The sequence below is a fragment of the Anabrus simplex genome, chromosome 3 (genome assembly GCF_040414725.1).
Source record: "Anabrus simplex isolate iqAnaSimp1 chromosome 3, ASM4041472v1, whole genome shotgun sequence".
Classification (NCBI taxonomy): Eukaryota; Metazoa; Arthropoda; class Insecta; order Orthoptera; family Tettigoniidae; genus Anabrus; species Anabrus simplex.
Window position 1 is genome coordinate 413,198,727 of NC_090267.1, and position 15,692 is coordinate 413,214,418.

Consider the following 15,692-nt stretch of genomic DNA (forward strand, 5'->3'; position numbering starts at 1 on the left):
AGAGTGCAGTGATAAACTCACACATCTAGCAATATACAGGAATATGGATCAGGACAATTGTAGATTAGGTTGCATTTCCACAATTGAGGATTGTACTGAGAAATATAACTAATTATTATAGAAAGAAAACTTAATTCATGACTATAGTTTACATCACAACGATCTTGCATTGCTGTACTTTAATTTAACACTAAAAATACCCTGAGAGATTTGTTGTTACATAAAAATTGATCTAAATTTTAAAAGCTGTCGGCATTCAGTATGAATTAATTGTGAGATCGCCGCTGATTAAATTCTTCATGTTATTTATGCCTAACATATCTGATGCTGTAATTACCTGATGTCTGCACACACCACTGTTGAACTTGAAATTCCTGGAAAAACCATCGGGTAGAAATCGGAAACAGTCTGCTGTTATCTCATCTTCTTATGTAACCTAGAGTTGACCTACTTTCTCTGTCCGAGTGTAGTACCCTCCAATGTGGTTATGCCCACTCAATATTTATTGTTAGAAATTAGAAAATGCTACAGAAGAACCTGTAATATTCAGGCATACTATCTAGTTTCACACATCCTCATAGCTAATATAGAGATTGTTGAAATAAGTACAACAGCTCTATATGATGTTAGATGTATCTAAGTTAGATTCAATTCTTGAATAAAGTTTGCAAATTGCATAGTAGAATTCAATAAAGAATTTGAAGTACCATGACGGCTGTTAACTACATACTGTACATTGGTTCACTATGTGATCAAAAGTATTCGGACACCTGGCTGAACATGGCGTACAAGTTCATGGCGCCCTCCATCGGTAATGCTGGAATTCAATATGGTGTTGGCCCACCCTTAGCCTTGATGACAGCTTCCACTCTCGCATGTGTACATTCAATCAGGTGCTGGAAGGCTGCTTGGGGAATGGCAGCCCATTCTTCATGGAGTGCTGCAGTGAGGAGAGGTAGCGATGTCGGTCAGTGAGCCCTGGCACAAAGTCGGTGCTCCAAAACATCCCAAAGGTGTTCTGTAAGATTCAGGTCGGGACTCAGTCCATTACAGGGATGTTATTGTCGTGTAACCACTCCGCCACAGGCCGTGCATTATGAACAGGTGCTCAATCGTGTTGAAAGATGCAATCGCCATAACCGAAGTGCTCTTCAACAGTGAGAAGCAAGAAGGTGCTTAAAACATCAATGTAGGCCTGTGCTGTGATAGTGCCACGCAAAACAGCAAGGGGGTACAAGCCCCCTCCATGAAAAGCACAATCACACCATAACACCACCGTCTCCAAATTTTACTGTTGGCACTACACACACTGGCAGATGACGTTCACCGGGTATTCGCCATACCCACACCCTGCCATTGGATTGCCACATTGTGTACTGTGATTCGTCACTCCACACAACGTTTTTCCACTGTTCAATGGCCCAATGTTTACGCTCCTTACACCAAGCGAGGCGTCGTTTGGCATTGACCTGCATGATGTGTGGCTTATGGGCAGTCGCTCGACCGTGAAATCCAAGTTTTCTCACTTCCTGCCGAACTGTCATAGTACTTGGAGTAGATCCTGATGCAGTTTGGAATTCCTGTATGATGGTCTGGATAGATGCCTGCCTATTGCACTTGACGACCCTCTTCAACTGTCGATGGTCTTTGTCAGTCAAGAGACGAGGTCGGCCTGTACGCTTTCATGTTGTACGTGTCCCTGCATATTTCCACTTCACTATCACATCAGAAACAATGGACCTAGGGATGTTTAGGAGTGTGGAAATCTTGTGTACATACTTCTGACACAAGTAACACCCAATCACCTGACCATGTTCAAAGTCCGTGAGTTCTGCGGAGCGCCCCATTCTGCTCTTTCAAAATGTCTAATGCCTACTGAGGTCACTGATATGGAGTACCTGGCAGTAGGTGGCAGCACAATGCACCTGAGATGAAAAACGTATGTTTTTGGGGGTGTCTGGATACTTTTGATCACATACTGTATATATATTTCCTATACCTCTGCAGATCACGGCACTAAATCTCTGGTGAATCTACTGAAATAAACTTAAATTGCAAAGTTCTACCTTGCAATTACATGCTATTGCTTCACTATCAGCCCAGCACAAGTCTGTACTCAGATCAGTCCACCACACTTAGACCTCTTTGACGATACTTAGATCACCTCTTAGAACACCTCTTATACCATACAACTATCCTTACATCAACTTATATAAACTCGGGATGACCACTCAGATCCCTTCCACTCCGTCATCCCTTCCACACCAACACATGGTAGCTAGCGAATACAGACACTCGATCAAAACCACGTGGCCACGCACTATACAAAAGTAGTCTTAATAGCTTCCCCACATGTACAAACGATGACTACCTATGAATATTGAATTTTCACGACCACATTGTAATCGAAAGCGACTTTCAACTTATTAGGCCGTGTTACGTACATATAGTACGTGATGAAGAGATGTTAAGTACAGAACAAAAATGGCCAACCAGACACCAGTGGGAGGTTGTGGGTTCGGATCCCACTGGTGTCTGGTTGGCCATTTTTGTTCTGTACTTAACATCTCTTCATCACGTACTATATGTACGTAACACGACCTAATAAGTTGAAAGTCGCTTTCGATGACTACCTAGATGTGACAGCAGAAAATTTACTTGCCTAGTACAGCCTTGGTTAAACATAGCCTCGATTGCAAAATATCATGCCAGCTCAGCTGCCAACAATTACAAGTTAAAGTATGACTATTTCAAATCAACAAATCTCACTTATTTATGTACAGAATAATTACAAACAAAATTCCCTTATCCAATGATCAAATGACGTATTATGTGTGATACCTACGTATATTATAGTGTTGATTATAAAAATCTTAATATAAAATTTAATGAATCAGGTCAATTAATGATAATAATAATAATAATAATAATAATAATAATAATAATAATAATAATAATAATAATAATAATAATAATAATAATAATAAATGCTGAATGAAATCTGTAACTCTGTTGTACAGTTACAGAACACCTCCCTCGTGAAATAATCGATTAAATTAATCGATTGATTCATGAAATATTTACATTATCACCTGAATTCGGGTACACACTATTGATACATGTATAAAAACACCCTTTACAAATTTGATACATAGTATCATTCATCTGGATGTTCATTATTACACGTATAAAAAAACATATATCAAATATTATTTTCACCTTGATTATACCATATTATTTACATATCAAGATTATATTCCTTTTCCACTTTGATCATTCCAAAACATTCGTTAGTGTCCAATAGTAAGTTTTATAGTCATTACATTATATACACTTTCTCCAAAATCTTACTGCCATGCAATATCTGAATATACTTCTGAAAAACTATGATGCTAACATGTTATCCAACAATGTACTTGTCACTTTACTGAAAAATCTACTGTATATGAAATGTAATTATTGTGTCGCCTTAAGAAAAGTATGTACTGTACTGTCCCTATCATGAGCCAGAGCAGAGGCTCATGGGACCTTTTGTCACAAATAAATAATGAAATAAAGAAATAAATAAAGAAATAAATAAATATTGCACTGCAGTGCTTCACTTTATCTCATAACACACACTAATTGCACTGAAGTCCTGTTCACAATGCCAGCTTCATAAAACATGGTGAATTAACATAATGATGAGAACTAATCAACAAACTCACAGATATATTTCTCAAGAATTCTTATACTGTATGTGCCTATGATCTTTCCTTTTTTGTCTTTTAATGAATAAGCATATTTCCCAATCCATTTCACAACGGCGAAATATCCCTGATATAATAAGAAAAACCTAGAAACTGAAATTGACCAACTTCTGTTGATGATGGCAGTGGTACCCTGAGTTAAACCTTGTCACCAAGCTCAAATTCATCCAATTTAATCTTTTTCTACTGGCGAATTTGTTCATCTCCTGCTTTCTTTAAATTCTCCCTAGCCAGCTGGATATAAAAATCCTTAGTTTTCTCCTCTCCCAAGTCCAAGACTAACATACTCGTAATTTCATCAGTAGGTTTCCTGCTGTGATGAATTTCATAGGGCGTAAATCCAGTGGACTCATGCAACGTGACGTTACACCAACGTTCGACATTACCCAACTGTGAAAACCACGAGTTGTGTTTGTCATGCACATATTCCCTAAATATACATCCTATTTCATGCATCATCCTTTCAACTATATTAATTTGAGAGCAACATGCCAAAGAAAATAGAGTTTTGATCCCCAGTTCATTTAGCTTGGTAATCCAGATCTTCGAAATAAACTGGCTGCCATGATCAGGAAATATTCTGAGGGGACATCCGAACTCAGGAATATATCTGTCCATGACCTGTTTGAGACAGCCCCTTCGTGTAGCTTTCCTCAGTGGGTACATCTTGACATATTTACTGAAGGATCAATCAAGACAAACACAAATAGGTAAACATATCGGAATTTAACTAAAGGTCCAAACAGATCAACATCAATAAGCTGCCCCGGTCTGTCAGCAATAACAGCCTGCCTAGGCCCCTCTAGAATTCTAGTCAGGTGCTTAGAGCATTGGCATAGATCACACATAGTGAGTATTTTCCTCACGTGCCTTCCCATATTTCTCCACACAAAGTTACCCTGAATAGCATATAAGACCTTATTCGCACCAAAATGCCCCAGCTCCTTATACTGTACCGTTCCCATCTAAAATACAGTCTACCGGCGCCAATCGGAGAGCTGTGTGTTCGGTTCGTAAAAATATGATCAGGGCAAAAATAAATTAAAAGTCTCAGGATAAAAATTATACCATGGGTATGTGAACGGGAAACAGTAACATAATTTCAAAATTAAAATCAAATTAAGGGGTAAGATGGGTTTATTATCAAAGAAAAACATTATTAAAAATTGAAAATAAACAAATTAATATAAAAACAAAAATAATATGGCTCAAATAAATGCCAGAAAATCAATATGTGCCGCGCACATAATTAACGCAAAGATTATTACAAAAAGACGGGCAATGTCCCGTTTTTTAAAATAAAAATATTTACTAATAAAAAACAACGACCTGGGGAAGAAATACACACTTCACCTCGATTCAACGCAGTTAAGTTCATCTTATCGAATCCTGACGGATATCGTTCCATTTACGGTTTTAGGACATGCCGCGACAGAACAAAATTATGCTAAATCCGATCCATAATTAAAAATTATATATACAACACTAATCAACAAAACAATGTTTCAGGGTCCTAACTTATAGCTACACAGAATCTACTAACAGACCGCTCTGTTACAAATTGGATGGCATGAAAGCCTACTTCCCAGTAAAATGAGCTTCAAACTCGTATTTAAGAACAAGTCTCTATCAACGTTGATAATGACATGATCAGCAATAAACATATATCACAATTCAATATAAACAAAACACTTCAAAGAAACCTGTAAAATACATGCAAATAAAATAAACCAAAAAAAATCTGTGTATCCGTTATCTGAAATACAAGCAATAAGATGCTAAACTCCTTCATATTGAAAGAACACGGAACTCCTGGCTCAGCTGTCCATATGTTGGTCTTCACTTGACACGCCAAATTATAACTCAAGTAACACTTCTAATGAGCCAGCAATGAAGCATCCTGCCTCGCAAGAAAAAGAAACTAACTAATTGGATTGGTAATTCCTGCCTGAGAGATTTTAATATATCGGGAATATAAATTAATGCTGCCACTCACTTCTCTGTTTATTAAACTAACACAAGGCCTCGAACTCAACTTAAGGCTTCAATACACATTCATTTGGCCTTAAATACATATTCCAATTTAGCACGGCTATGATACGACATACGGCACATCTGGCCTAACACTTCGGAGTCCATGGGTTCGACTCTTATATTATCACTGAACATTCAAGGCAAATCAAGCCTCTTTCACTTATCATGCAGCTAACACCATTATATTTCCCCTCTTATATATACCAGGCACCCACGTCCTGTATAAACACACATTGTAATCTCAATATCCGGCTAATCTTGCCTTTTTCTCGTAAATTTATAACACAATACCAATTAGCTAGTCTTCTTTGCCGATCTGAAAGATACTAGTTCAACGAAGCACGTACACACTGGTTCCACTCCTGTAAACATGCTACATGCCTTTAAATAAAATGTTCCCTACTGAAATTTATCCCAAAACATGCTTTAGGCTGTGCAGCCTTTTTAATAAAAGAGTCTAGATCTTGTTATAAAAAAAATGGAATACACAGTTACCTCTTGACAAACATATCCTCATCTACACCTAACATTTCCCTCTTTCCCATCTAATAAAAAGGAAATGAAATAATATATAAAAATCAGGGTTCAAACATGCATCTTCCCTGAAATATGACATTAAACTATAAAAAGAAAACATAGCTCAGCCACAAAAGGACTGGCATTTACAATTAATCTATAATAGGATCGTATTAGCCTAATTTCTTCTATCTAAACATGCCTAGAAGGTTTTTAAGATGAACTTACCTGTTTGTCTCAGCTTCTTCATGGTCCCAGGCCGCCGTGTCTGGAAAATTACACCATATTTGCAACAAACTGCATGGCGTTATCAAATACACTGCAGGTCCTTTCTTCTTCCATCATCCTTGAAATGTGGTGCTCCGCACACACCATTAGATTGTAGCGGAACGATAACGATGATTCTGACACATTTTTCATGATTACCGGATGCGTACCGATCACGCTATTTGCACAGTCCAAATGCAAATTACATATACGGGTTTGGAAATATCGACAGTAACTATCGTCTTAGTTATATTCACTTGCATATAGGTATTATATTCTCAAAACAATAATATTTCAGCTTTCACAAACTATATATACTTGTTCGATTAAAAATCATCACTGTAAAAGTTACTTTCTTACAACGCTGGCTGAATATAAGGAACACCGACCCGCACAGTTATCAGCTTCAAGATAGAGTGAGCTTTCCATCTCCAGAAGCTGCTACATACACCAAACTTCCAGTATTAGTCATATCATCGGGGATTCCACTGATGCGATGACGCTATTGCTCGCCCACTTACTTTGTAAAAGCGCTGATTCAAAAGAAATATGTTAATTACTTTATTAATTCAAATTAAATATTACAACTGTCTACAGGTAGTTTTTAATGTTTAACTTGCTTCTATTTCATATCAAAAATGTGGAGTATGGCTTTATAACAGATTACCTAATAAAATCAAGAGTAGTGCAGCACTGTACATTTCAAAGTTGGTAAGACTGACTTCATTTTTTTTTTTTTTGTAGATCCTTTCATTCCGCAATATCGCTACCCGGGCCGTGATTGGTCCTTTTTATAATCGGCCGCTCTCAAACACTCTTGTAAATCCCTGATTGAATCATACGGAATACCCGAGATATTCGCTGTTGCTATGAAAGATAAGAAGTTATTACTGAAGCCACGCGCTGCCGGAATACTGCATTACGTAACTTCTATATTACGCCATAACTCCTTCTTGTATTAAATGCACAATATTGCACCATATTATATAATTACAATTTGGGGCATATATGATATGGCACAATACGATAATACTAAATCATGACCTCTTGCAGGGCTCTGGGTACACAGACAGCTTTTAATAGTATGATTTACAGAGCTCTTAATGTTCCTTTATCCCATAAGAATTTTAAAAAGGAAATTAACACCATTTATACAATAGCCGAAGGTAATGGTTTTAGTAAAGCTTTCGTGAACAAAATTCTTAATAAATTTAAAAGTAAACCCAAAACCACCTTAGAAAAAAATCTTCCCCTAAAGAGAAGTTCACCACATATATACCTTTAATAATAATAACATATATCCTATTTCAAACATCTTTAAAAAACACAAGTTAAAAATAGCGTTCAAGACATCCACACCAATGCAAAAACATTTTTTACTTCTCATACCATTAATGGCAACAAAAGTTCACAAACTCTGGGATATACAAATTAAAATACCAATTGCGTTCTTCAACGTACATTGGACAAGCAGGCCGCAGCTTCAATATAAGATACTCCGAACACCTCAATGCCCTGAAATACAACCGCTACTCAGCCATGAGCGAACACTGTAGGGAGAAAAATCACAAATGCACAACAATTGAGAAGATTTAAAGATCTTTCACTATGAACAGAAAGGTCCCTTGCTCAATACTAGAGAATATTTATACAGACATTGACCAATATAATAATCCTGTGCACAACCTAAATGATAATAACGAAAAGAAAAATTGGAAACCTTTGTGCTGCTCATCTGTGAATAATTTATTAATAAAAACGAGTTTCACAACCGACATTCTAGAACAAGACCCGCCCTTCCCTCAACACCCCTCTCCCGTGACTTACCTCACCCCCCCCCCCCCTCCGCCCCTCCCTCTCCCTTTCCCCACCCAACCGTATCAACACAGATATACGGTAAGCCACACACAAGCTTAGTTGTCAATGTGACTTGAGACTGACAAGGTCATTTCCACTCGAGACGACAACTTTTATTACAAGTACGTCGATTGAGTTTTCTTTTCACACAATATCTTTGACTCATTTTTCATCCACTCATAATTCTTTTTCTCATTACAGATGTTACACACTTTTTAATCCATGGTATTGACGGTCTCACTACACTGCCCAGCCCAGTGTTTTCATTTTAACAGTCAGCAAGTTTTATTTTGTCAATCAAGAACGGCCTATTAGACGACAGGACCATGTACCTCAACATGTTTTTTTAATTCATTAATCATGATCACTGTCTTTTCACTTCATCAAGATTTTTAATCTGTATTTGTGTCATGTAATAATTGTTCTGCTACTGAAGATGGCCTTGAGAATAGGCTGAAACATGTATAGACTTTGTTCCATCTAACAGATGAGTTGATTTGTATTGGTAAGGAGGATTTTATAAATACTTTTATTTGTAAAGCGAAAAACAATCAGTTGTATCGGGCCAACAAGTGTCTTATTTTATTTCAAGGTAGGTCCATTATACAATAATCTTTAATATTTTCTAAACTCAAATGTGACCCAGGAATTATTTTGAAGGTAGAGCAGACTAAACCCATGGTCTGTATCTGTATTGTATTCTTGGTGGTCAGTACCAAGGTTGAGTGAATCCTTTGATTGCAATTACACAGCTAGTCTCAGCAAGCATTACATATTCATTGTTTAATATCTGTAACCTAGAGTGAACATTTAAAAGAATTCATGTTTATGAAAATGAAAAGCCACAGCCTGTTTCCAGTCATTCGACCAGGTCAAGAAAGGACTGAATGAAGACCTCATCTAGCAGTGAGGATTGGAATTGTGTCAGCTGCCGAAGCCTGTCGCACTCCTCTGGGGTAATGATTAATGACTGACAGATGAAATGAAATGATATTGGAATGTTGCTGGAATGAAAGATGACAGCAAAAACTGGAGTACCCGGAGAAAAACCTGTTGCACCTCTGCTTTGACCAGCACAAATATCACATGGAGTGACCGGGATGTGAACCATAGAACCCAGCGGTGAGAGGCTGGCACACTGCCACCTGAGCCATGGAGCTTAATTCATGGTTATATTCTCAGCGTTCATATATGTATATGTTTGGAATGCTAAAGATCATTCATCATTATTTTTATTATTACCATATTTATGCACGTGTAGGCCCTTCGTGTATAAGCCACACCTGACTTTCGAGACAGCATTTGTGGGGGATTTCTTTCTTTACTGAATTCCATTGCAGACTCGAAGTACGTAGCTTCATTCTGCGAAATGTGGCAGCGTTGTAAGTTCCTTAGAGTTCAATGTTGAACATGGGCGTCCATATGACAGTTTCTAGAGAGGGGCCCAGACCTGGGGGTACATATTAATTTTAATATATTGGAAGATAAATGGCGATTTGTATTCTGCGGTAGAATAACCCACGGTATCCCCTGCCTGTTGGTGGGGGACGGTACTACCGCTTTTACGTAATACTGACTTTTAAATCATTTTCTTAAAAGGAAAACACGTGTCTACACTAGATTTTTGCCTTTCCCTGAGAGCTAGAGGGGGGCCGCGGCCCCACCTTCCCCCCGGGTATGGGCGCCCTTGATGCTGGCCTAATGGTATCAGATGCAGCCTTAGCTGAGGGGCTGAGGGTGATGAAAGTATGGTACCTGGTAGCATTCATTGTTTGCACGCCAATTGACCACTATAAATTGAGGAACACGGGTCGTGTCAGAGCAAGTTATACTTAGAAATTTAAATTACAAGTGGTGTGTTATGCCGAAAAAATTGTAATTAAGAAGTGGGATGAAGTTTTATGTTGATGAAAGGAATGTGTGGCATTGGATTTTAATTAAAGATGCACTTTAAAAAAAGTCATAGAATTGGCAGGCATTTCATGAAGTAAAAATGCACAATATCCAGAAATGGAAAAGTGTCTTATGGAGTACATATATAAAATGTGAGCAGACATATTTTCTATTTCAGTTGATATGCTACAGTTTGAAGAACAAAAATTTGCTGAAAGAATGGAAATTCCTGAAAGCCAATGAAAGTTGGGCAAGGCATTTTAAGGCATGACAAGAGTTAGTGATCCGCAGAAGAACATCAATAGCTCAGCGGCTATCCAAAACATACCAGAAGAAACTGCTCACATTTCAGCGACATGTCATGAATTTAAGAAAGATGCACGATTACAGCATGGGAGCAATAGGAAATGGCAACAAAATTCCTGTTTTTTTTTTTTTAATTCCTGAGAAAATTAAAGTCAACAAAGCAAGTGAAAGAACCGTTCAAGTTCAAGTTTGAACCTCAAGGCCGGAAATCAGCCTTGTACTGTAATTTTGTTCATCACTGCTGATGGGGACAAACTACCACCTTTTGCAATTTTTAAGCGAAAAACAATACCTAAGGAAAAGCTGTCCCCAGGGATGCAAGTAAGAGTGCAGGAAAAGGGGTGGATGAATGAAGATTTGTACATGGTGTGGCTTCGCCAATCTGGTGCTCTGTTACATCAGCCATCCATGTTGATTATTGACAGCTTCCGTGGTCACTTGACAGAGAAAGTGAAAAATATGATGGGAGAACAGCGATCTGTTATGGTTGTGATTTCTGGTGGAATGATGGGAATGGTACAACCCCTAGGTGTCTCCATCAAATGGCCTTTTATGGTACATTTGCAACACTTCTACGGTGAATGGAGGTGCAATTCTAAGGGATTGACACCGTGGGGACAACTCAAGAAGCCTTCAGTTTCTCAAATATGTGATGGATCCTGGATGCGTAGTAATTAATTCCAGCAGAGATTGTAGCAAAGAGCTTTAAAATCACGTCAATCTCCAATGCAATGGACGGGAATGAAGACAAGAAAGTGTGGGGAGCATCATCTGACAGCTGCAGTGACAGTGGATAAAGCGTCAAGTGCTGATGAATAGGTACCTTAAACTATTTTTAACCACATTTGGATCCAATAAGTTGTAAGGTATGTAGATACTAGTGTTTTATACTAGTAAAGTGTTCTAAACTAAAGGTTCTTTACTGCATCTAATTAATAACAATAATAATCATATGGCCTCAGCTACCATGTGCAGACATTTCAATTTGACCCCATCTAGCTGTCTGATCATCAATTTCTACGTTCCATTTTACTCTAGGCCCACTAGATGGCAGACCGAGTAAACCGAAGCTTTCTTGGGAATCTATGGCTGAGATTTAATTAATTTTGTAGGGTGAACACCAAATGTGTCACCAGAGATCTTTTACATGCTGACATTGCATGACGTGGAGTGTCAAATGGACTTTTATCCGCCCTTCAAAAATCCAACTACCTCTGCCGGGATCTCTTGGGATCTGGAGGCTGACACTCTATTAATGAACCACAGAGGCAACTTGTATTTTATTTAAAAATTCCCAGCACAAGCTGTACCCCATTTTTATCTACCTATAGTAATAAAAGTGCAGCCTGTACACATGCAAATACGGTACTATCACTATTGGTATTAGACTATTATTAGTCCTGGTCACTGGTGTTAATTTGAATGTGAGAAACTAATGAAGAAATTCAATTAATAATATTTAGCCTATTTGATATTGTTTTGTATGTTCAATGGGGAAGGGGGGAGTTAAACCCAGTAAACCTCCTCTTTTGTGTATGCCACTGTCCAGACATCATTAACTCTCAACACATCCAGGTAAATGGGAATTTAAGAAAAAATGTGTATGTAACTATGAATGTTCTATCCAAGCTTATTTGATATTGTTCCCCCTCTGGTGAACTAATGCAAGTGCAGATTTTTAGTTATCAGAAGAACTAAAACAAGTTGTGACTGCTTATGTAAAATCCATTTTTATAATTGGTTTTATGTGCTAGCCATACAGAAGGAGCTGCACATGCGAGACTTTGCCAGAACTAGATCTTATACAAATAGTGAAATCTAGACCTTTAGTACAGATTTGTTAGCTTGTCACTTTCACTATTTTGCCAGAAAGGGAGTGATACGTATCACACCTATTGTAATGAGAATATGATTAATTCCAAAGACAGTTCTAAATATTAACATTTCCTTCATCAATGTATTTTTAGTTACCCTACATACAAATGATTGCCTTACACATGAAAAAATAATTTAAATATTATTCTAGGGCTGTCTACAGGGATGCTGATATTTATGTTCTGGATGATCCTCTTTCTGCCGTGGATAGCCAGGTTGGCAAGCAAATATTTAGCAGCTGCATCAAAGATTTTCTCAAAAATAAAACACGGATACTGGTTACTCATCAGTTACAATATCTTCATGAAGCTGATTATGTGATTGTTATGGATGATGTAAGTGCAAAGAATAGAATCAATATTTTGCTTCTGCACCAACTGTAAAATTGCATCCATGCATCATTCAATATTTTGATATTTCTTGTGTTATATTTTATACAAAGAAAACAGTTGGACTATAATAAGCTGATTGTCATAATCATCATCATCATTAGGCCCAATTACATGGTTAAGATTTAGCATTGTTCTTTAGTACAAATTATTTATCTGCCAGAAATTCCAAATTTAAGTGGAAGTCATGCCTTTCCTCACTCTTAAAGTGGCTAACTTTGTGTAATCTTTATGTTTTTCAGTCTATTGAACTCAAGATACAAATTATGAAACACTAGTGCATATCTGATAAAGATACAGTGCATTTCTTTTAGCCATGTATTAGTGTTCCATTATTCTGTATCTTGTGTTTGACTGACTGGAAAACTTAACAGTTATAATAATTACAAACCTTCAGTTTATGTTCTACTGTAATACTGCATGTCTGAAGTAAGTCCATTTTCACCCTGTTTAGATTTAATACTTTGTTATAATCACAAATGTGCATTGTACTTAGAGGTATCAAATAATATATGTATACACATATAGATAGATAGGAGGAGCAAGAGAATGAACACAAAATAGGACAAACATAAAGGCAGTCAGTGTGGGTGTACAAAGCAACAGAAATAGGAGACAAAGACAAACATGAAAACACAAAAGGACAAGGACAATCTCCATATCATGATATACTCATCATCATTATCAATGTCCCACTCCAGTCACCCAGGTGTGGTTAACAAGCCTCATCCACTCCTTTCTGTCCTTCCACTTTTCCTGCTCCATTACTTCTGCCACATGCAATCCAACTTTTCTAATGTCCCAAATCTGATCCATCCACCTTCTTCTTGGTCTTCCAACTGGTCTCTTTCCCTTAAATTCCTTCCAATTCCCTTTTTGCTACCTATTCCTTTCCCATACTTCTTACATGTCCAAACAATCTCAGTCTTGCTTTCTGTATCTTCTGTACTAATGTTTCTGTATTTAGCTCTTCTCTGATTTTAATATTTTGAATTCTATCTCTTCTTGTCTTTTTAACCAATGCGTGACTATTACTCACTTATTTAAAATATGAAACTGAATTAAAATAAAACGATATTGAAATATTCATGAAATAGGCCTGAAATGCTCAATCATTGGATATGTACTTACACTTAGTACTTACCTGATTACTTACACATACAATTGTTGATGGGTGCCACCTACACATAGATGTAACAATAATAGAATGAGAGTCTTGAATATCTCTAGGGTGTTGGGTAATAAGCTTACTTTGACAGCATAACATATAGGTTCTGGGAAAAGGAGATTGTCGTTCAGTTTCCCTATTAAAATTTGAGGTTATCTGACCTACTATAGAAATGAAACAATCAATTATATATTCTTTAAGAATTGACTTTAACGATTGAGATTTACTGTGATAATCAAAAGATAATATAAAACTTTGACATTATAATTCAAGGAAACTGTAGGCATAAAATTTAAAATCATCTTAACCAGATAAGTTATTCAAAAGTTATACAAGGAATTTATCCTTCACTGTACATTTTACTGTACCGTACCTCAAACACTTTGAGCGTTATTACGATGTATTCCTTTGAGTTGGTATCTGCTGTAGGTACCTCAAACCTAATTTAGTGATGTATCTTTTTAGTTTCACAAACGAGCATGGCTTGAAATTATTTTCACACTTCAGCAGATACCAACTCAAAGGAATACATCGTAATAACGCTCAAAGTGTTCGAGGTACGGTACAGTAAAATGTACAGTGAAGGATAAATTTCTTGTATAACTTTTGAATGTCTGGTTAAGATGATTTCAAATTTTATGCCTACAGTTTCCTTTAGTTATAATGTCAGAGTTTTATATTATCTTTTGATTATCACAGTAAATCTCACTCGTTAAAGTCAATTCTTAAAGAATATATAATTGATTCTGGGTGATTTCCGACAAAAGAGTAGCGTTACAAAAATGTTGCAAAGTTTGGGTTGGGAAGAATTGAGAGAAAGAAGAAGAGCTGCTCGACTATGTGGTATGTTCCGAGCTGTCAGCGGAGAGATGACGTGGAATGACATTAGTAGACGAATAAGTTTGAGTGGCATTTATAAAAGTAGGAATGAAGATAAAGTTGGAATTCAAGAGGACCAACTGGGGCAAATATTCATTTATAGGAAGGGGAGTTAGGGATTGGAATAACTTACCAAGGGAGACGTTCAATAAATTTCCAATTTCTTTGAAATCATTTAGGAAAAGGCTAGGAAAGCAACAGATAGGGTGCCACCTGGGCAACTGCCCTAAATGCAGATCAGTATTCATTGATTGATTGATTGAACTTTACAAGTAATTCATTGATAACTGTTAGTCAGCATTATTACGACTCAATATTCGGCTGTCACCTAACTGGCACAAGAAATTGATTAAACAGATGTATGAAACACACTCCGAACATATAATCCATTTGGTCACTGACGATTTTGTATCCATATCACTGTTCCCCAATCGTCTCCTTCCAACTGACTTCATGGCAAGTCTCCCCTTTCATCTCCTTCCAACCAACTGAACTATCCAACAGACTTCTCCAACTGAACTCACTGACCATCTGTGTCCTCACCATCCAAATGACTCCTCACTACTATCTCACTACAACACTCTATGGTAAAGCTCTCCATCCAAATGACTGCCGCTACAATATACAGCCCATATATATAGCCATTAGTTGACACATGGTTTTGTCTTTTTTTTTGCTAGTTGTTTTACGTCGCACCGACACAGATAGGTCTTACGACGACGATGGGACAGGAAAGGGCTAGGAGTGGGAAGGAAGCGG

At 37.3% G+C, this 15,692-nt stretch overlaps 1 protein-coding gene across 1 annotated transcript in view; it reads left to right on the plus strand.

Annotated features, from left to right (window-relative positions):
- Positions 1–15,692, plus strand: part of LOC136866831 (ATP-binding cassette sub-family C member 4) — a 288,334-nt gene that overhangs the window by 100,189 nt on the left and 172,453 nt on the right. Inside the window, exon 10 of the mRNA XM_068226858.1 lies at positions 12,649–12,832. Within this exon, the coding sequence (XP_068082959.1) occupies positions 12,649–12,832 (184 nt within the window). The remainder of the gene's footprint in view (positions 1–12,648; positions 12,833–15,692) is intronic.